Genomic DNA, 21,354 nt, shown 5'->3' with positions numbered 1-21,354 from the left:
CCATTATGCAACGTATGTTAGCGATATGATCTCTGGTACCTCTTCCTTTTCTAAATCTCGCTTTGACATCTGGCATTTCTCACTCCATATATGGTAAGAGCCTTTGTTGTAGAAACTTGAGGATTATTTTACTTGCATGGGATATTAAGGCAATAGTTTGATAATTACTGCATTCCCTGGGATCCCATTTCTTTTGAATTGGGATGTATATTGAACGCTTCCAGTCTGTGGGCCATTGTTTTGTTTTCCATATTTGTTGACAATTTTTTGTCAAAAATTGGATAGATGTAGTTTAGTAACTTGTAGCAACTCTATTGGTATGCCACCTGTTCCTGGTGATTTATTTCTTCCAAATATTTTAAGAGCAGCTTTCACCTCACATTCTAAAATTTCTGGTTCTTTGTCATACAGTTCTTCCGTGAATGAATCTGTCATCCTTGCATCTCTTTTATAGAGTTCTTCAGTGTATTATTTCCATGTTCCTTTTATTTCATCTAGGTCAGTCAGTGTGTTCCCTGGTTTATTATTCAACATCCCTACTCTTGGTTTAAATCTCCCTTTAATTTCTCTAATCTTTTCGAATAGGGCTCTTGTTCTACCTTTTTGTCTTCTTCTATTTCTATACAATAACTATTGTAATATTTCTCTTTGTCCCTATGTACTAGTCGATGTATTATTGCATTTTGGGTTCTGACTGTGTTTCTGTCTCCTTTTGCTTTCCTTCTCTCTTTAAGAGTTTTGTCAGAATTCATTGCCGCACCTTTTTTGACTGAGATAATTTCTGTAAGTGGAAAACTTTAGCTTTTAGGGTGGAGCGAGGCCTATTTGCCATAATTTAGCTCCTCCCCACAAAACTCACTAAGCCTGCTACAGCCTAGAACTGGCTGTGGGAGGTACTGACTGCTGAATAGGACACAGATGAGGGCAGTCTGAGGAAGCATCATCATACCTTGGTGCTTGCCCATAAAAGCAAGTCCTTCAATATGTTGCAAGGTGGCACCGACACTGAAGGAGTGCCACTGAAGGGAAGAAACCAAAGGGGACCATCCCTTTGGGTTGTCCTTTGGAGGAGTCAAAGCGGTAGAAGTGCCCCCCCTTTATTTCAACTTTAGTGAAGTTGAATCATAGACTGACAGACTAGTCAGCAGGTTCAGGGGACCTTCTTTGTTGTGAGAGATTTGGGGGTGACCCATGAATTTGCCCTGGCCAAAGGTGAGAGCCAAGAGGCTAGAAGGTGTTGAGTTGGGAGGTTAGAAGGAGAAGGAATTACCATCAGTACCCAGTTATGGTACTGATATCAGAATATATTTATTAGCCATTTGTGTTGATTGTTTTTGTTGCATATTTCTTGTAACAGTTCTTTTTTCTTTAGAGATAATTTTATATTAAGCAATCTGAAAAAGAGAGAGAGGAGGAGATGTTAACTGCATGAATATTATAAATGTACACCTTTTTGTTGTGTAAATGGAAGCCATGGGGAAAACTTTGCAGCCTTGGGACACAGAGGGTGGGAAGGGAAGTTTAAACCCCTACTCTCCCTGCCGTGTACTGGACAACAATCTACCCCCTGAAGCTAGTTTTGCAGTTCAAGAGAAATTCCTATTAGTTCCAATCAAGGCTTCCCTTGAAATGTAAATAGCAGCTTCTGAGAGGGTTCAGGAAGAAAGAGTTAAAAGTATGCATGCAAATTGGATTAATGTAAGTAACATTGCATGTAGTATGGCCCTTTAAAAGGGCTTTTTGGTTTGCTTTATGCCAGAGGTGGGGAACCTTCTTCAGCTCAAGGGCCACATTCCCTTCTGGGCAGCCTTTCAGGGACCACCTGCCAGTCATGAAAGTGAAAGTGGGTTGAGCCGTTAATCTAAATAGGATAGTTTCCCTGCCCACTCACATCTCCTTCTGGTCTCCATCTAGGCAAACAGGAGGCATTATCAGTTCAAAGACACATCCTGGGCGGGCAAAAGCACCCAAGGAGGGTGGCAAAGCAGGGCCAGTGAGGGGTGTGGGCTAGGGTTGCCAGGCTCATGGCCTGAGACTGATCCTGTATCTTTAGGATAAGAGAAAGTCAGCCAAGTGCAGGTGGTCTTGCTACACTGCAATGGGAAAATCCACAAGGAGGAATTCTCCCTTCTTCCTGCACAACCTTTAAAGATACAGAAGACCTCTTGGTTGCCAGACCCGGCCTCCAAGAGGTCTTCTGTATCTTTAAAAGTTGTGCAGGGGGTAGGGAGAGTTCCACCTTGTGGTTTTTCTCATTACAGTGTTGCAAGAACATCTGCACTTGGCTGACTTTCTCTTATCCTAAAGATACAGGATCAGTCTCAGGCCATGAATGTGGCAACCCTAGTGTGGGCTAGGGAGGGGATATGGCCTGGGGAGTGTCTTGGGGGCCACATTGAGAGGGCTGAGGTGTCCCCACGCCTGCTTTACCCCTTCTTGCTCTTGCTTTTCCCCTTGCTGGCACAACTCCTCCCCCCTGCTGCCAGCAACAGCTCATAAGTGTAGCCTCAGAGTACTACCAACCAAAACAGTCTGGGTTGCATGTAACAATAAAGCCATAGTTTAGTGCTACATGGACAAACTCAGTGAATCTAAAAGTTAAGTTCATGCAGTTCCCCTCCCTTCTCCTCCTCCCACACAGCTTAACATAGATTATGAAGCCATCTTTGTTAAGCCAGGATTCCTGGTGTACACATAACTCCTGGGCTTGTGGTGTTATGGAAATATGCAAAGTAGAGTGATTCAGCGGTCTGAGCTGCATGTGCCAGTGTGTATATTTACCTAAGAAGCAGGCTTCTACCCTGCATTTAGATCACTGAGATTTAAGACTTAGTAAAATGAGAAAAGCTACTTTATTTATAGAAATACATAGTAGATAGGAAAGGTGTACCTAGTTCTAACTATGTTGGAGGCACAATGCCCAGACTTGGGTATTGCCCTCATTGCTCAGGAGAGAGAACAAAGACAGAGATGTCTCCTCTCTCCTCAGACAGTCAAAGAAGAAGAAGACAAAGGAAGGAGGGGCAGGTCAGCTTCCCTGAGCATATCAGTTTACAACAGAAGGAAGTTAAGCAGAGAAGAGCACAGGTAAAGGTAGGCAAGCCTAGCCAGCTGAAGGATCCTAACTCTATCTTCCTTCTGGAGTACAAACAAAAGAACCCAAATAGGAGTTGCTCTTGCCCCACTTCCAACATGTGGGAGGGGGAAGCATGTGAGCCCGACGCTTGCTAAATGTTGCACTAAACCATGGTTTGGCATTATGTGCAACCCAGCTGATCCAGCATGTAAAGCAAGGTTAGCGGGTCATATGAATGTTTAGTTTATCCGATTCCAGAGATGGTCTTCGGAAGCACTGGTATCCTCTCTCTTATACACATACTTCCTTACTGAATATTCCTATGTTAAACCAAAACAAAACCCAATAAAGATAAAATGTGCTTGTTGCAGAGATAGCTACATAAGAAGCATTACCTGTTATGAATCATTTTCTGGTTATAGAAATTTGTGGTGTGTGTGTGTTTTCCGAGGGGAGTATTCAACTATGCAACAAAACAACAACAAATCGTGCAATTTGAAGTAGTACAATCCAAGACCAGTTTTGTTATGTAATTAGCAGTTGTTATAGAACCTTAGTGAAAACATCAATAGGAACCTTGTACTCAGACAAAGGGATGCCACTCCAGAGGCCCAGATAAGGAGTCCAAGTGGGGATCCTAGGATGGCAATTATTCTGGGGATGTGATAATATTCTATCCCCTACTTCAGGAATTGGGAACCTGCGGCAACTCAGATGTCATTACATTCCAGTCCCAGCTAGCACGGCCAGCGGTTAGGGATGCTGCAAAGTTGTAGTCTGAAGTATTTGGAGGGACCTAAGTTGCCTTCCCATTCTAAGGGTAAGATTCTAAGGGTAAAATTCCTGGGTTAAGTAGAAGAGGGGATGGACTGCCATACTGTTGTGTTAGAGCACATGTGTTGCATGCAGAAGAGCCCAGGTTCAATCTCTGACTTGTTTAGATAGGTCTGGGAAAGACCCCTGTCTGAAACCCTGGAGAGCCACTGCCAGCCAAGAGTAAAAGGATGGTGGATATGGATCCCTCTAATTGTTGTTGGATCAGCCCCAACCAGCAAGGCCAATAGTCACAGTTGCTGGGAGTTGTAGTCCAATAACATCTGGAGGGCCACTGGTTCCCCACCCCTGCCCTATTTCAATCATCATCATCATCATCAATCTTTGTATTTTCCATAGTCACTTCCTGCGATGGCAGCATGGAGTGCTCTTCTCCGCAAACAGATCTGGATGTACCTTCTTCAATGTCGGCAGTGACTACAGAGTCTGGAAGCGATGAGGTGTTTATCATTTCAGCCAGCCCTGGAGCTGGGGGCTTAAGTTTTACCTCCTACAGAACACAGGTAGAGCAGCTCTTTGTGTATTTTCAGTGAAAGGGTTTTTGTGATGCATTTCTTCAGCATTCTGAAGGTTTGATTCGCTCATGCATGTTCAAGCAGTAGTCCTCAGCTTTTTCTGAACCAGGAGGACCCACCTATAACCCCAGCATACAACAAGGGACTTATTTAAAATGCTTACCTATAATCCCTATGCAGGAAAATGCCAAAATAAATAATCTAAATTTCCTGGTGGCAGATTTTGTTTTAAAATTTCCTACAAAATAATTGTTCCCCTATGGTTTGCTTCCTTCTTCCTTACTGTTTTTTCCCCCATCCTAGCATTCTGAGCAACACCAAGCGGCTGGCTTTAGCCACCATTTTAATTTCCCACAGTGCCTCATAAGCACATAAGAAGAGCTTGCTGGATCAGACCAATGGCGCATCTAGTCCAGCATTCTGTTCTCACAGTGGCCAACCAGATGCCTGGAAAAAGCCCGCAAGCGGGACCTGAGTGCAAGAGCACACTCCCCACTTGCAGTCCCCAGCAACTGATATTTAGAAGCATGATGCCTCTGACTGTGGAGGCAGAACATGGCTAACATGGCTAGTAGCCACTGATAGCCTTATCCTCCATGAATCTGTCTAATCCTGTTTTCAAGCCATTCATGTTGGTGGCCATCACTCCCTCCTGTGGGAGCGAATTCCATAGTTTAACTATGTGCTGTGTGAAGAATTACTTTCTTTTGTCTGTCCTGAATCTTCCAACATTCAGTTTCGTTGGATGTCCATGAGTTCTACCGTTATGAGAGAAACTTTTCTCTGTCATGAATAATTTTATACATTTCTGTCATGTCGCCTCTTACTCGCCTTTTCTCTAATCTAAAAAGCCTCAAATGCTACAACCTTTCCTCACAGGGGAGTTGCTCCATCCTCTTGATCATTTTGGTTGCCCTTTTTGGAACCCTTTTCAACTCTACAATATCTTTTTTGAAATGAGACCTCCAATAAAAGACTGGCCAAATGGTGTTGCTGGTGTCCCATCCCCCCCAGACCGACTGACAGACAGAGAAGGGGGCTTAGCAATGGAGCGTAGGGTGGTTACGAGTCCTGTTTTAGAGGTTAGTCCTCTATTTGTAGAGCTGTCCATGATTTACTATTATTAAGGAATAGGAAACAAGACCTGTCTCTGGTAAATGAGGACTAGGGTGGTGTCTTAAAACATTTTTGTAATTTTTATTTTAAGAGTTTGTATAGTGCTTAATCCTAAAAGCCTCTTGGGGTTTAGATAATGATATAAAATATAGACTGAAAAGTATTGATAAAAATCAGATTTTTTAAAAGTTTACCTAAGAATTTAAAATTATAAATAAAATCAGCAGTTACAAATATACATGATAAAATTGCATGTTGAAATATATATCAACTTTACATATCTGAGGCACTGCCAAAAAAGAGGAAACGCACAATCAAAAAAGAACAAAAGGGGACACAGATTTGCATCATTTTTGCTAATTTATGTGCCTGCTCAGTCTTCTGAGGTTCTTTTTCAAGGTCCCCATTCCCTCTCTTTATGGTTCTTAATTTTAAACTGGACTTGAACCTGGCAGCCATTCAGATAGTGGACACTTTCAAATAAACATCTGTTCTTTGACAGCCCTACAAATGGGGGGCTGGTCCTCTGTAAAGCAGGACACATGGTAACCTTAATAGGGACAATTGGAGAGAGTTTGTTTTTAACAGAAAAGCTAAGCTACTACTATTCCGAGTCAAGAGCATGTTTGTCCAGGAAATGAGTTTTAGGATCCATGTAAAAATTGATGTGGTCTTTTAGAAATTATTCCAAAATTTACAGCAGCATTTCACTTTGTGGTGGGTGTGTTGTGGGGGCACAGGCTGGTGGGTCCAGATTGATTTTGATGGCATTATTAGGGCAGCAATAGTTCTGGTGGGGCCCATCCTGTGGATATGCCAAAACCATTTGATGAATGTTCAGCTTTCATTAAAAAAAGAGGGGGGGGAGCAAACCAGTGTAAGCAAATCATGATTGTAAGAATCCTGGACTGAGACAGGAGCAAGCTTTCAGAAATAATGTATACTGTAGCTGACTCATCATCCCGCAGTACTAGAAACCTGTCTGAAAGTGTATCTGTGTATATAATTTATATGGGCAAGCTTTTTTCCTGAATGAAGGATACTTTTCAAGACTGACTTGTAGATGTAAAATGGTATTTTGTATGTGAATGCATGAATTAGGACTGCAATATTTGTTTGATTATACAGTTACTCAATTAAAAAACCATTTGGTTTGGCAAAAAAGCAGTGATGATTAATCGGGCTCTGTGTGTGTGTAAGGCGACGTTCTGTTTGTTGCTTTTAAAACTGTCTGTCTCTCTCTACATGCTCCTGTGCGCACACACCCACACATCATACATTTACTCCCCCCCCCCCAAATCCTGGGAACTATAGTTTAAGGGTGCTGGGAATTGTAGATCTGTGTGTGGGGATGTGTAGACTACAGTTGCCAGGATTCTTTGGGGGAAGCCATGTGCTTTAAATGTGTGTGTGTGTGTGTGTGCGTGCATGCGCATGCGCGCGCACACACACACACACTCTCTCTCTCTAAAACTGCAGATTGCAAATTGCAGGCACCATCTTAGGACTGTAGCTCAGCAGTAGGACATGGCATGTAGAAGGTCCCTGGTTCTATTCTTGGCATACCACATTCACAGGACCAGGTAACTAGAGAGACCTCTGCCTGTGAACTTGGAGAGCTGATGCCAGTCTGAGCTGTCAGTGGTGCAGCTAGGGCCAGCCAACATAGCAAATGGTCAGGGTTGATGGGGATTGTAGTCCAACAACATCTGGAGGGCAGCAAGTTGGGGAAGATTCAGGAAAAAAGTATACAGTATATTTTGAGTCAGAACAACTGGTATAATTCATATGTAAATTTCTGCCAATTTAATTGATTGATTAATTAACCAAAAGTCATAACTGAATAAGATTTCTTTTAATTGGGAGAGAGTCCAAAGTGTGGATTTTAGAAGAAAATGGCATGGCGTCTTCTCTGTCATTCAGAGAGAGAAAGACTATACTGTATTAGAATTTGTATTCTGAATAAAGTTATTGCCTGCAATGATAACTGAATAAAGTTATCACCTGCAATGTTTTCATTTTTAAGCATCATCTGTCTTCCTTAGGACAAAAAACTAAAGAGAAGCATCACAAGTCCAGGCTCAGTTTCTGACTGGCTGACAGCAGATCAAACAGAATCGGGCACCAGTGCTATGAATAAAGGGCTGGCGCAGGCAGAGAGCCATTGCCCAACTCAATGGACATGGAGAGCACGTACTTTTCATGACTTACTGGCTCCATTACCTCAGCTACAGAAGAAATGGTGCAGCTGGACTACTAACAGCCCTTTCACCAAACTAGTGAATAGCGGTGTAAGTATTTGTAGAAGACCCGGAGGGGGGGGATGCAAGTTAAATGTGTTCTGCAGATCAGCCAATTGTCAAAATTTGACCCAGCCACTTCAGATCTAGCCTTTTTCCCTACTAGTGATGTCATGCCTACATACTGGTAAGAATCTAGCACAGTGGTGGGAAACATCTGGCCCACGGGCCAAGTAATGCCCAGTGTGGGATTGAATTTGGCCTGCGAGGCTGATTTCACAAAACCATGCCCACTTGCCCCACACCTGATGTCATATATACACCAACCTCACTATACAATTTTCAGCAAATTCTGAAGATGCATCTCTTTACCCTGACTTTTGACACCTGAGATTATATTTAGGACCCATCCTATTTTTGTGATTGTAAACTGTTTTGCATTGTTTTTAGTGTTGCATTTTAAAATTTATTTATTTATTTTATTTATTTAATTTAATTTATATACCGCCCTAAGCCCAAGGGCTCTCTGGGAGGTGTACATAACAATAAAACAATCAGAAAATATATAAATACAATAATACAATAGAATCAGATCAAACAGACGTAAACAAAAATAATCAAAGCAGCAGCAAAATACATCAATAAATATTAATAATACACATTAAAATGACTGGGAATATAAAAAGGTTTTCACCTGGTGCCGAAAAGATAGCAGCGTCGGCGCCAGGCGCACCTCATCAGGAAGACCATTCCACAGTTCGGAAGCCACAACCGAAAAGGCCCTATTTCTAGTCACCACCCTCCGAGCTTCTCGATGGGATGGTACTCGGAGGAGGGCCTTAGATGTTGAGTGCAGTGTACGGGTAGTTTCATATTGGGAGAGGCGCTCCACCAGGTATTGCGGTCCCATGCCGTGTAAGGCTTTATAGGTCAAAACCAGCACTTTGAATTTAGCCTAGAAACAAACAGGAAGCCAGTGCAGACGGGCCAGAACAGGTGTTATATGAGCGGACCTTCTGGTCCGCGTCAACAATCTGGCCGCTGCATTCTGGACTAACTGTAGTTTCTGAACTGTCTTCAAGGGCAGCCCAACGTAGAGCGCATTGCAGTAGTCCAGTCTAGAAGTTACCAGAGCATGAACGACTGAGGCGAGGTCATCACTGTCCAGATAGGGACGTAGCTGGGCTACCAATCGAAGATGGTAAAAAGCATTCCGTGCCACTGAGGCTACCTGAGGCTCAAGAGACAGGGAAGGGTCGAAAAGAACTCCCAAGCTACGAACCTGTTCTTTCAAGGGGAGTGTAACCCCATGCAGAACAGGGTGAACATCCACCATCTGGGCAGAGAAGGCACTCACTAACAGCATCTCGGTCTTGTCTAGATTAAGCTTCAGTCTGTTAGCTCCCATCCAATCCATTATCGCGGCCAGGCAACAGTTTAGTACGTTAACAGCCTCACCTGAGGAAGATGAAAAGGAGAAATAAAGTTGCGTGTCATCAGCGTACTGGTGACAACGCACTCCAGAACTCCTGATGACCGCACCCAGCGGCTTCATATAGATGTTAAAAAGCATAGGGGACAGTATCGATCCCTGTGGGACTCCACAATGGAGAGTCCAGGATGTCGAGCAGTGTTCCCCAAGCACTATCTTCTGTTGATGACCCACCAAGTAGGAGCGGAGCCAGTGCCAAGCACTACCTCCAACTCCCAACTCCGTGAGCCTTCCCAGAAGGATACCATGGTCGATGGTATCAAAAGCAGCTGAGAGATCAAGGAGAATCAACAGGGTCACACTCCCCCTGTCCCTCTCCCTACAAAGGTCATCATACAGGGCGACCAAGGCTGTTTCGGTACCAAACCCAGGCCTAAAACCGGATTGAAACGGATTGAGATAATCAGTGTCATCCAAGAGCCCCTGGAGCTGGCCGGCCACCACCCGTTCCAGAACCTTGCCCAGGAACGGAACATTCGCCACAGGTCTATAGTTGTTCAAGTTATCTGGGTCCAAGGAGGGTTTCTTCAGGAGCGGTCTCACTACCGCCGCTTTCAGGGACCACTCCCTCTCGCAAAGAGGCATTGATTACCTCCTTGGCCCAGCCGGCGGTTCCGGTCCTGCCAGCTTTCACCAGCCAAGAGGGGCAAGGATCCAGCACAGACGTGGTCGCCCGCACCAGTCCAAGGATCTTGTCAACATCCTCAAGCTGCACCAACTGAAACTCATCCAATAAATGAGGACAAGACCGTGATCTGGATACTTCATTGAATCCAACTGCTATAATATTGGAGTCTAAGTTCTGACGAATGCAAGCGATCTTATCTTGGAAGTGTCCAGCGAACTCTTCACAGCAGGCTACAGATGAATCTATAGTATCCCGAGGGCCAAGATGTAAAAGCCCTCATACAGTTTTAAAAAGCTCCGCTGGGCGGGAGAGTGATGCCTTAATACTGACAGCAAAATATCTCTTTTTTGCTGCCCTCACCGCTGCTATATATCGCTTAGAGCAGGCACTTACCAAGGCATAATTGCATTCGTCGGGAGTCCGCCTCCATCTGCACTCAAGCCTCCTCCTCTCTTGCTTCATCGCTCTCAGCTCTGAGGTATACCATGGAGCTGTATGAGCTCTACATAGGAGGGGGCGCATGGGAGCGATCGTGTCAACCGCCCGGGTCAGCTCCGTATTCCACAGTTCAACCAGGGCTTCAACAGCAGCGCCAGTCTTCTCAGTCGGAAAATCCCCCAGAGCCTTTTGGAAACCCTCAGGATCCATTAATCTCCGAGGGCGGACCAATTTAATAGGTCCCCCACCCTTGCAGAGGGAAAGGGTCGCCGTAAGCCTAAAAATGTTATAGCCCGCCCTGGGACCTTAGGTTGAAGGGTGGGTAAATAACAATAAATTATTCATTATTATGAACAATAACTGTCAGGTATGGTACAGGTAAAAACATGGCTGCAAAGGAACAATCAGGAGCCTTACAGTGTTCCTTGCTGTCCACACTGATCAGCTGATTGCCACTCACAGGAAGCCCTGCTGGGATTGGCTGAACTATGGAATTCCCAAATGAGAACTCTGTAGCAAAGCCAATCCCTGGCCAAAGCAGGATTTGCTCTAAGTGCTGATCAGCTGATTGACGCTTAGAGCCAGCCCTGCAGAGAAACACTTTGTTGGCCTGTGGGGGTTGGGGGATATTAGGATGCCCCACTCCTGATCTCAAGGTAGATATTATATTATTGGGGCTATCAGGGCCATCGGTTTGAAAAAAAAAGAGCACCAGTGTTTCAGAAAATAATTTACTTATTATCACAACACTATTTTGGTTGCAAAAACTGGAAAAAGCAAAATGTACCTTCCACAGAAGATTAGTTGTAAAATGTTTGTTAAACATTTGTTATGATAAAAATAACATGCCATATAAGATAGAGGTGAAAAACTATGCTCTTTGGTACAGCTGAAGACAATTTTTGATCCATTGGAACTGTATCAAGATCATATGAAATAGTCTGTCAAATAAATGCTAAACACTGAATTTTGGGGTTTACTTCGATATATTTGCAGTTCAGGATCTTACCTGCAAAATATTTTTCTTTATGAAGAATATAAACAACTAAATAGCAAAAAAATCATATTAGGAGGAAACAACAACAGAGGATGCACAAGTCACTTTTGCAGGGAAGAGCTATAGCCCCATGGCAGAGCATTTGCTTTGGACGCAAAAGTCCCAGGTTCAGTCCCCTGCATCTTCAGGCAGGGCTGGAAAGACAGCCACTAGTAGTCAGTGTATCTGAACAGGGTCGTTCATGACAGATACTACTGGTCGTGGATTCATAGGGTCGCCATAGGTCGTAATCAACTTGAAGACACATAACAACAAACCAGTCAGTGTAGATAATACTGAGCTGGATGGGCCAACAGTCTGATTTTGTATAAAGCAGCTCTCTGTGTTCTTATGTTCTATGTTGAAGAAGCTATGCAGGGTAGTGAAGCCTGAAGAATTCTATTGAGCCCCACCCTCTGGCTTCTAGGATTTTAAAGCTTATCTTTACAGTCCTAACGTTTAGACCAAGGATGGGGAGCCTGTGACCCTTTAGCTGTTGGACTCCAGCTCCCATAAGCGCCAGTTGGTATGGCCAATGGTCAGGGATGATGGGAGTTATAGCAACATCTGGAGGACCAGAGGTTCCCTATTTCTGGCTGTACATGTGCATGCATGTTGTTTTGTGTTGGCCTTGGAAAAGGTAGCTTGCACAAGGAAGCAGAGAAGGAAATGAAGTAGGAGAGTTGAAATAGAGCAAAATAGCCCCTTGTTCCCTTTTTACAAGGGACCAATATTCAGGAATATCTGCTTACAGTTCCCTCAGATCTGCTTAGAGTTGATGTTATGATTGTTCCTGCCAGGACTTTGCTACATCAACGAGAGACCAGACTGCAGCAACTCGAAAAGTAACCTCGGCTGCAGAAATAGAGGGTATCTCCGAACCAACTTACTCAGATTCATCGGCCAGCACTGCATCTTACCCGCTCACGTATTCAGCACAGAAACAGCGCAAGCTGAGCAGCAGCTGCAACTTGAAAAGATCCCGTTTTAGAAACCCTTACTTTGGATTTTTAGTAAGTTCCCCTGACTGTAGCCAACCAAGGCTCTCTGATTGCTCAAAGCATGTAGGCACTAGGTCTCCAGTCAACAGCCCAAGCCAGAGGACAAAAGACTCTCTTGAAGATTCCATCCAGCTCAAAAGCAATATGGTCAATGGCGCAAAATCCAAGGAGCTCTTGTTAGAAATGGACAAGACCAAACCTGTTTTTGTTATCTCTGAAGAAGGGGATGATCAGCAGCCTTTGGTTTTAGCAGAGCACGTGAATAAATGTGCAGATGCTTTATCTGAGCCGAATGTTATCCATCACCTAGGGATGACCATTGTGGATGAGCAACCAGTGGTCCTAACTCATCAAGGAGAAGACTCAGTTGAGCCTCCCAGTATCAGAGCAGACCTTGGTCTTTGGGGAGAGTATCCCAATTCATACAATGATTCCTTGAAGGGCTGCAGTGCTTACAAGGATCAAAACTATGTGCCTGTTTCAGACACTAGCACCACCAATGCTCATCAGAATTTTGATTCCTTACTCTCCCTTCAGTTGTGTCAAACCTCAGTTCAGTAACTTCTCCAAATATGGGTATCCAAAATGACACTGAATGTTTTAAGACTGTGCAGCTGGAAGCAATAGACAAATGTTCCTTTTGAGATGAAATGGAAGCTGTACTGCACCTATGAGTGGAGTATGTGCTGAGACAGCCTTGACTCTCTCTACAGGCACAGATCATGTATGAAGTCACACTCTCTTGCATTACCACCTCTTACTGAGTTGCATGTAATGACAAAAAGCTGTAGCACATGGTGTTTTGTGTTGGCTTATGGAGAGCTTGATGAAGACCACCCAACTGGTTCTTCTGACAAAGAAGCTGGGCTTTCTTAAAAGTGTTTTGAACAGAGAGGCACTGTCTGTTCTTATACCATACCAGGAAGCAAATGAACAGGCTTACACTGAAAAGTGGTGTGCTATTTTGAACGTAATACTTTTCTAACATATCAACCAAATTCTAGTCATAGTTGGGGACAATTGCAGAATTCCTCACTGAAGTTTGATTGTGGCTGCATAGGGAGGTGCTGGTGGGTACTATTTAAAACTGTGCTTAACAGGAGACAAATTGCAAAGGGGTAAATCGTTAGCTACATGAGCACAAAACAAAATGCACAGGACCTTTGCTTGATTTTTACTGCATTTGTGTAAAATGACATTAGATTTGAGACTGTTAGATTGACAACGTTTCCTTAGAGGTGATGATTCTGGCTATTCTTAAGGACTCCATTATAGGAGGCTTTTGTTTCCTTTATCCTGCAGAAGGTTACCACCTTGGCTCTGCTATTTGGGATAGGATACATGTGATGCAACACATATTAACAGGACCATGTGGGAAGACTCCTGGCAACTTTGGAGAAACATACACCGTCATCACACATTATTGAAAGAATACCAGCTGCAAAGAACTAGAACCTCACCAAACCTAGCAAACTACTGTTAGGGCGATTCACAGTGGACACGGCCAGTATGCTTGCCACATATGTGCCTGTTTTCACTGCAGCAATAAACACAGGTCCAAAGTTGTCCCATGCTTTCTTTGACCCACATTTTTGCCACAAACGCATTCATGTATCTCCATTTCATTGTTTTTATTTCTATATCAGCATATACATGGCAAAATGCTTGGTGTGCAAATTGTGAATAAATCCTTAGAACTGGGTTGACTACAATCAAGTGCTACTATTGTCAAAAATGCCTATACAAGCACACATTCTCATGTCTCAAAGAATAGTATGGCATGTCTTTTTGTTTGCCTTACACAAATGCTTGTCTGATTCCTTCCTTTGCTGCCCCTTGAGTTTCTGTGTATTCAGATGATTGTGAATACAGCTCCTGCTTTGCTTGGCACTTGGCCTTGTGATTTTTTTTAACATCATTAAACTGATTTGTCAAAGCTTCTTGGATGCCCTGGGAAGTGTACTTTTGAGGATATTTGGGCATGTGTTCAGAGAGCCATGGCCTTCTTTATTTTGAGATTTCCAGGAAAGAAGCCAGGATAGAGCATGTCTGTAAAGTACATTAGTAAGTTGCCCCCTGGAACTATTTTTTAAGCATGCAATGAATATTCTGTTTGTACTGTGCTGGGTTTTTAAACATCTAACCTAGCTAGTTATTGCTGATAAACATCCATTTATTTGTTTAACCATTTTGTTTTCATTATCAAGTAATGCATTTTTGTCAGCAGTAGGCCAACCTAAACAGAGAAGACTTTTGCAGCCTGAATGCAATTCTGATTATAAGTGAAGGGTGTGTATTTTAAGGCTGAATGAAAGGAAAGCCTGCTAGTTTGATTGCATCTAACAGACCCCCTCAATGGTAACCTGGTAAGAAACGTAGAATTTCTTCAAAAGGTTTTTTTCCTTTGCAGGAATGGAAGGGATCGTATGTCAGGGAATCAGGATTGCACCTGGCACAAACAACTGAGGAAGGCCTCCAAATATTTATTGCAAAGCAGGTGCCCAGGGTGGAGGAATGGAAAAAATCTAGCCCTCCCTATCAAATGGAACAATTTTTCACTTTTGCTTTTCCTGGGAGCCTTAAGTCTGGCTCCTCCTATACTTAACCTTGATTTTGCCCGGACTAATTTATGGATTCACCTGCTGTTTAAATTTCCATCTGCTCTGTCTTACAGTATTGATAGCAGTTGTGGAGGGGCTTAGGTTAGTATTTTTGGGGTGTGTATGTGGGGTGTTTTTTTTTAAATGAAGCATGTGGTCTCTCCATTGAAATAACAACAGTAGATTTAGTCACAGCTATGGAAGTATGATTAGAGTTTACAGTGCCTTTGAACTGGAAGCATCCCATCTTATGATTACTAGATAGCATCCAATAGTTTACAAGCACAACAGGCAATCACTAGCTTTTTTTTTTAACAAACCAATGTGTAGAATGGACTTGTTCAATATTATATTGTTCAGAGAGAGAAATCAATGGTTCTATGATAGCACCACAGTTGCAGCCTGGCATGTACATGGCCAGAAAAAACATAGGCCAGTGGTTCCCAAACTCCCCCCCCCGACCATTTGAAAATTGTTGACTGTGTTGGTGGACCACTTAATGATTTTTCTGCCTGTTGCAGCAACTGTAATATGCTGTGCAAATATGATTTAATGGTATTTTTAAAATTTCTTATAGATTGTATTTTATTGTATTATAATTTGAATTTAAGAACATAAGAACAGCCTACTGGTTCAGGCCATTAGCCCGTCTAGTCCACACAGTGACCAACCAGATGTCCAAGTAAAGCCTGCAAATAAGACCTGAGTGCAACAGCACTCTCCCCTTCTGCAGTTTCCAGCAACTGGTAGTCAGAGGCACAGCTATCATGGCCTGTAGCCACTGACGGCGTTTTCCTCTATGCATTTGTCTAATCCTCTTTTAAAGCCATCCAAATTGGTGGCCATCACTGCCTCTTGTGGGAATGAATCCCATAAATCTAATACAATGGATGTGCCATCTTCTGTCTTCAACCACAAATCCACAGAAATTTCATGCAGCACCTGAAGCTCTCAGACTAGAGTTTGGGAACCATAGGCAACTCCCTTCCCACCACCCCTCTTGTCATAACGGTGTATTTTTCAAAAGAAATCAAATGTCATCATACACAAATGATGCAGTTTGATATACTTGCTGAAGCTGCATAATGAATTTTAAAATTTGCAAAATTTGAGTTTTAAAAGCAAAAGAAAAATTAAGCTGAAATAGAAAACCACAGCAACAAAGAAAAAGCAGGATTTCCATGAATAAACTTTTTAATCGTTGATATTACCTCCAAAAGTTGGAAGAACTATGTGCCCACCTTCTTTATAGAAGATCCTGGAGAAGGTGACTGGGCTTTATTCAGCAACAACTTAATCCTCCCTGTTTTGTACAACATCTAAGAACAGACTATCTCCAACTCCCAGTGTTTCTCTATCCCTCACATAGAGGGGGAGGACAGTGAAGCCTGCATTTAGAGAGGTTAATTTATGCCAAACAATTTACAGTTTTTAAACATCAAGTTTAAGGAGTTAACACATTAACTAAAAAATATCACCTGCCCAAACCATACATTTTGTTTTTTTTAAAAAAGGACTAAAACATGTAAGAGTATGTAATACCCATGGACAATGGTGCTCTTCAACACTTGAAGAGCATATTAAAGATAAAACATCAATCCAGCCCCACCAACATTGGCAAAATTAATATTTTCACTTTTGAAAAAGATACAACATACACACAAAATCCCCTTTTCATCCCACTGCAATACTTCAAGCTAATGCATAGAAAAAGTAGATTTAATCTTTTTTATACTTTTATATATATATTTAAAGGAGGAGGGCAGCGGTATCAAATTCACAGCCCTCTGATGTACAGGTAGTTCTGACGGGCAGCACAGCCAATTGTTTCTTATTTCCTTTTACTCATGGTACCAATGTACACAAAAACAAGCATATGAACCATTATAAGTGTAAAGCACAACTTTTTAAAAAAAATCTGCCCAAAAATTTCAGCCTGTCCAGCAATAAAGCAGAAAATGTCTGCGGGAAGCCACTCCAGAATACAAGAAGAAGCAACAGAATGCCAATGCAAGCTCTGGATGCAATGTGCAATGGGCTCCTTTTTCCACATATGCAAAAAAATTGCTCACATGCACAGCCTGAGGTGAAACAGACTAAGCAGCTGGAAATGGTCAGCCTAAGAAGATTCATTTAAGCTGTTCTTCCAAAGCTTTAAAAACACAACAGAACTCGAGCATTAGAAGTGAAACTAAATGTAAATTTTCCATTTGCAAATTTCAAGGATTATTCCAGACCAGCTTTTTTTCCCTGTACAGTACAAAGATATAACTAGAATATAGACTGTTCCATAATATTTATTTTATAGAACACAACAGGCATTTTAAAGCCAGAGCCACCCATTGTTGTTGCAAAACCTTTACAGATGCAAGTTGTAGGACATACAGATTGCACATACACATTTCGTCCCTAATCTCATATGCTCACATCTCTAAATGTTAGTAACTAGCCCACTGATTGCGAATTCGCTACTCTGGGAGTAATATCCCACGAGTTTAAATGAATTTTATACGGGATTTTGAAATTTGCCTGATTTAAGTCCTTTCCTGGGCTGTACCATTTGGGCTTCAGGGAGAGGGCTGCATGTTTGAGAATTTTCCCACAGAAAAAGCAAAAATTCCCTTTATAAAGGCAACTAACATTGCTGGAAGACAAAGTTAACCCTCTGCTCCATGACATGCTAGTGTTTGTGATTTGGGAGAAGCATTCAGACATGAACATTATCAGCTGCAACCTGAAAGGATACATGGCCCAGTAAAGCATTACCAATACAGACTTCTTTTCTAACAAGTACAGCAATACAGATATGCAGATGTGCAATTGTGCTATTAGACAATTTATAATATTGCATATTTGTCTATCGATCACCTGTGTAAGTTTTAGATGAGTTGGGAATCCTGCTAAGCAAGGACTATGCCACAAACTTACATTTATGTTTATATTTAAATACCAATCTACGTGCATGGGAGTGAGCTGCTTCTAATCCTCCATTGGATATAGTTGCCAAATTTGTGCTCATCAACAACAGTTATTAAATGTGATATTTAGAGAGGCCCTGAATTTAGGCTACAATGACAACTATAACCAGCTAAAAGCATTATGCTGTGTCCTGCGTATGCCTGACATTATCTTCCCCATTTTCTTCTAGAATAAAATCCAGCAGTTAATTCGGATTCCTAACAGGTAACATTTCTCACACACTGCAGTATTCCCCTTTGCTCTTTCCAACCTCTGCAGCACATGGTGAACATTCTTTCAGGAACTGACATCACTATATAGTATGGGCTTGGGAAACTGATTCACACTTACACACTTCTCAATGGCTATTCCCATGGTGGAACGGAAGAAAGACATAGGAGAGGTGGATTTACCCGAGAAGGACCTAACAAGTATCACAGGCCACACTGAGGTCGATCAACATAGCATTTGTACAGGTTCTTCCCACTCTGCTCACCTGCTTCTTCCAAGTCAACATTAGAGGAACAGTGTGGGAAGTGGGTACAAGGAATTGGCTCCCACAGCACTAATAAGAAGGGGTGAACTGGTCCTCAGAAAATGAACCCAGCTTTAATTCTACCAAGTCATGTTTCAGATGCAGTCTGGAGTGTCCAGACATCGATTGCATTAAGGTTCAAGTACGCTCCACTTAAAAATGGTCTATGGCTACAGTGAGCAGCAGCTTATTGTGTTTTGTTTTTGAAAAAAAAGTTTTCTATTAGGACCATCAGAACCAATTGGGTTGGATGTGGTTAGTAAACAGGCTACACCAGAACACTTTGGAAGCTCTACATTTTTTAAAGCCAGGAGTGAAGTTAACACGCTTAGAAGTGGCCAATCCTTTCATAATATCTTCATCCTTAAAGGACACTAGGACAGGTATTTACATTCTGGATCAGCCTGCTGGCTTTCTCTTTGGGTCACTTCCTACATTACTGTTTTAGGGTATGGGAGATTAATGAGTTGCATATGCCCTTTATTACTACAAAAGGAAGACTGGGCTCCTGGCATTATTATTGAGTATGACAGCATATTGCTGCTGTTTTTTTTATTTAAGTAATCTGTGTTGTAAAAATGTACAATGAAAAACATTGTTTAGTGTATTGCTAATTTAGCAACATAATTCCAGAAAAGGGGGGGGGAGGCAACTTATTCCTACATCCTACCCCCCTACAAGGCTGCCTTGGTCTACTGTTACAATCTACAGGACAATTAGCAAAGTAGAAATGTATTCATGCACAGATAATTTCAAAGGTAATTCCTATTTAGCAAGTGATTTGTACTACTATGCTAGGCTAAGTCAAAAGGAGAGCTTACAAATGCTTAAAAAAGCCTTTCCCAACTAGTGGGCCACCAGATGTTGTTGGACCACAACTCCCATCAGCCTCAGCCAGCATTGCCAATGGCCAGGAAAGATGGGAATTGTGGTCCAACAACATCTGGTGGCCCACTAGTTGGGAAAGGCTGGCTTAGAACATGTGTGGGGAACCTTTGGCCCTCTAGATCTTACTGAATTGCAACTCCCCTTAGTCCCAATGGCCAATGGCAGGGATGATGGGTGTTGTAGTTCAGCAACATCTGCAGGGCCAAAGTTCTCCACACCTGGCTTAGAATAAGATGGTGATTCCATAATGGCTATCATATGAGCAGACGCAAAAAAATAATAAATCACTTGTTCCTTTGTTTACAGAAAAGAACTTGGGTAACATAAGAATATGGACAGAACTTGATAAACATCAGGAACTTTTAAGATCTATTGACAGCAATGGCACCTAAAAGTGCTTAACTTTGATTGGATCATTCCTATTACATGCAACACCCTTGAGATTGCTTTATTGTCTGATTAAGGAAGAACAAACGAATTTCTAGCGTAGCTGGGCTATGAGTAGAGGGAAGCAAATGTTAGCAAGAATTGGGTTGCTCTAAAATATGACCGCACCTTCTCCTTTAATAGCTGTTTTTTTTAAAAAAAAATCATTAAATACATTTGCTTTGTAAAAGGAAGTTCATGGCTCTCAAGATGACAGCATCTTCTTTTGATCTCAAAGCACAGTGAATATAAAAACAAGAAGATGGACTGTTTGGCTATTGACTCTAGTCTCAAGTCCAAGAAGCAAAAATACCTAATGGACAAAGAAGGGAAGCAGGGCCCCAGGGAGTCTAGGAAAGCAAAAGAGCCAACAAAACAGAAAAGAAAAAAATGATTACCCCAACTTATCCCATCACTGCTAATGAAAGGGATACATTCTGACTGCATTGATTGGCTATTGCAGCCCTCCGTTAGGACCAAGTGTAAAAGAGGGCAGGGCATCCCAAGGTTCCAGTAACAACTTGCTATGCCAGGCTGAATCAAGCAATGATCTTTATGACAGCCATGTTGATTGATGGGTCATGCAACCAATCCCCTTAGCAAGACCATATAGACACAGTCCAAAGCACTGCACCACTTGGGTGGAGTGGATAAGTAGCACTGCTAGACTATGAGTCAAGGAGAAGCTTACTTCTTGCCTAGGAATTTTTTGCACCTAACCAGGTGCCCCTACTTCACTCTTGATGCCACAAAAAATAGGTCTCAATATATTGTCACAGTGCAGTTACTGCCACACAGTGTAAATCTCCCTTAAGTTTATTCAATGCCATGAGAACCCTTCAATCCACTGATGACATTGTAAGTCAAAAACATGATGAATCGGGCAGGCTAATCATGAATAAATTGCTTGTTCCATTGTCCCTTTTAAAAGAAAAAAAAAAAACACTGACCTGCTGATAAGCTGCAAAACGTTTTACAAATTAAAAAATATCACATCAGAGTACTTGATATAAAAAGAGTTACCAACTCCCTGCTATGAGGGAACAATTACTGTAGGGTCAGCATTTCAAGTTTAATTCCCTCTCCCTTCTTACAGGCTGCGAGTATTCAGACGAGTTAAATGCCCCAAACACCTTCAGTTTTTGAATCGTGTTTGTTCACAGATGTGATTGAATTTCCTGGAACAAAAAAAAAAAACTTTAATTATTTTTAAAAAACCAAATGAGAAAAAAAATAACAGGAAGTTAACATGTGCACAGGAAGCTACATGAAAACGATGTTAAAAATTATTTTAAAAAACCATTCACATACAATCAGGCCAGATCAAGAGTGGCTGAAGTCTTGAAGCTGTACTAATTTTTTTTTTGGGGGGGGGCACCAGAAAGCTATTACCCTTCATAGTACCAAGATGTATAACTCTAGTTAAAAGAACCAAAATTGGATGTCTATGATACAAGCACTAAGTCCCCTTTTGCTACCATTTTGTACCTCCTCCTATATCTTCACAACAGGCATGTGAGGTACGTCAGGCAGAGAGTTCGTGATTGGCTGCAGGCAGGAAGTGAGCAAAA

General features: G+C 42.1%; 2 protein-coding genes across 18 annotated transcripts in view; one reads left to right on the top strand and one right to left on the bottom strand.

Annotated features, from left to right (window-relative positions):
- LOC133373493 (uncharacterized) overlaps positions 1-15,126 on the top strand; it is a 67,872-nt gene extending 52,746 nt beyond the window's left edge. For 7 of the 16 annotated variants that reach the window (XM_061603328.1, XM_061603317.1, XM_061603320.1 and 4 more), the window contains 3 exons: positions 4,250-4,413; positions 7,587-7,832; positions 12,176-14,520. In XM_061603328.1, the coding sequence (XP_061459312.1) occupies positions 4,250-4,413; positions 7,587-7,832; positions 12,176-12,937 (1,172 nt within the window). In that variant the 3' untranslated portion in view covers positions 12,938-14,520. Of the gene's footprint in view, positions 1-4,249; positions 4,414-7,586; positions 7,833-12,175; positions 14,522-14,786 lie in introns of those variants that run through there. The other 9 variants (XM_061603327.1, XM_061603326.1, XM_061603324.1 and 6 more) reach the window with 4 other exon arrangements.
- Positions 15,127-16,152: 1,026 nt separating this feature from the next.
- CHFR (checkpoint with forkhead and ring finger domains) overlaps positions 16,153-21,354 on the bottom strand; it is a 40,762-nt gene continuing 35,560 nt past the window's right edge. For both annotated transcript variants that reach the window (XM_061603331.1, XM_061603332.1), the window contains exon 18: positions 16,153-20,961. In XM_061603331.1, coding sequence (XP_061459315.1) covers positions 20,919-20,961 — 43 coding nt within the window. In that variant the 3' untranslated portion in view covers positions 16,153-20,918. The remainder of the gene's footprint in view (positions 20,962-21,354) is intronic.

The sequence above is a fragment of the Rhineura floridana genome, chromosome 19 (genome assembly GCF_030035675.1).
Source record: "Rhineura floridana isolate rRhiFlo1 chromosome 19, rRhiFlo1.hap2, whole genome shotgun sequence".
NCBI lineage: Eukaryota > Metazoa > Chordata > Lepidosauria > Squamata > Rhineuridae > Rhineura > Rhineura floridana.
This window is presented reverse-complemented; position numbering and strand designations above follow the sequence as displayed.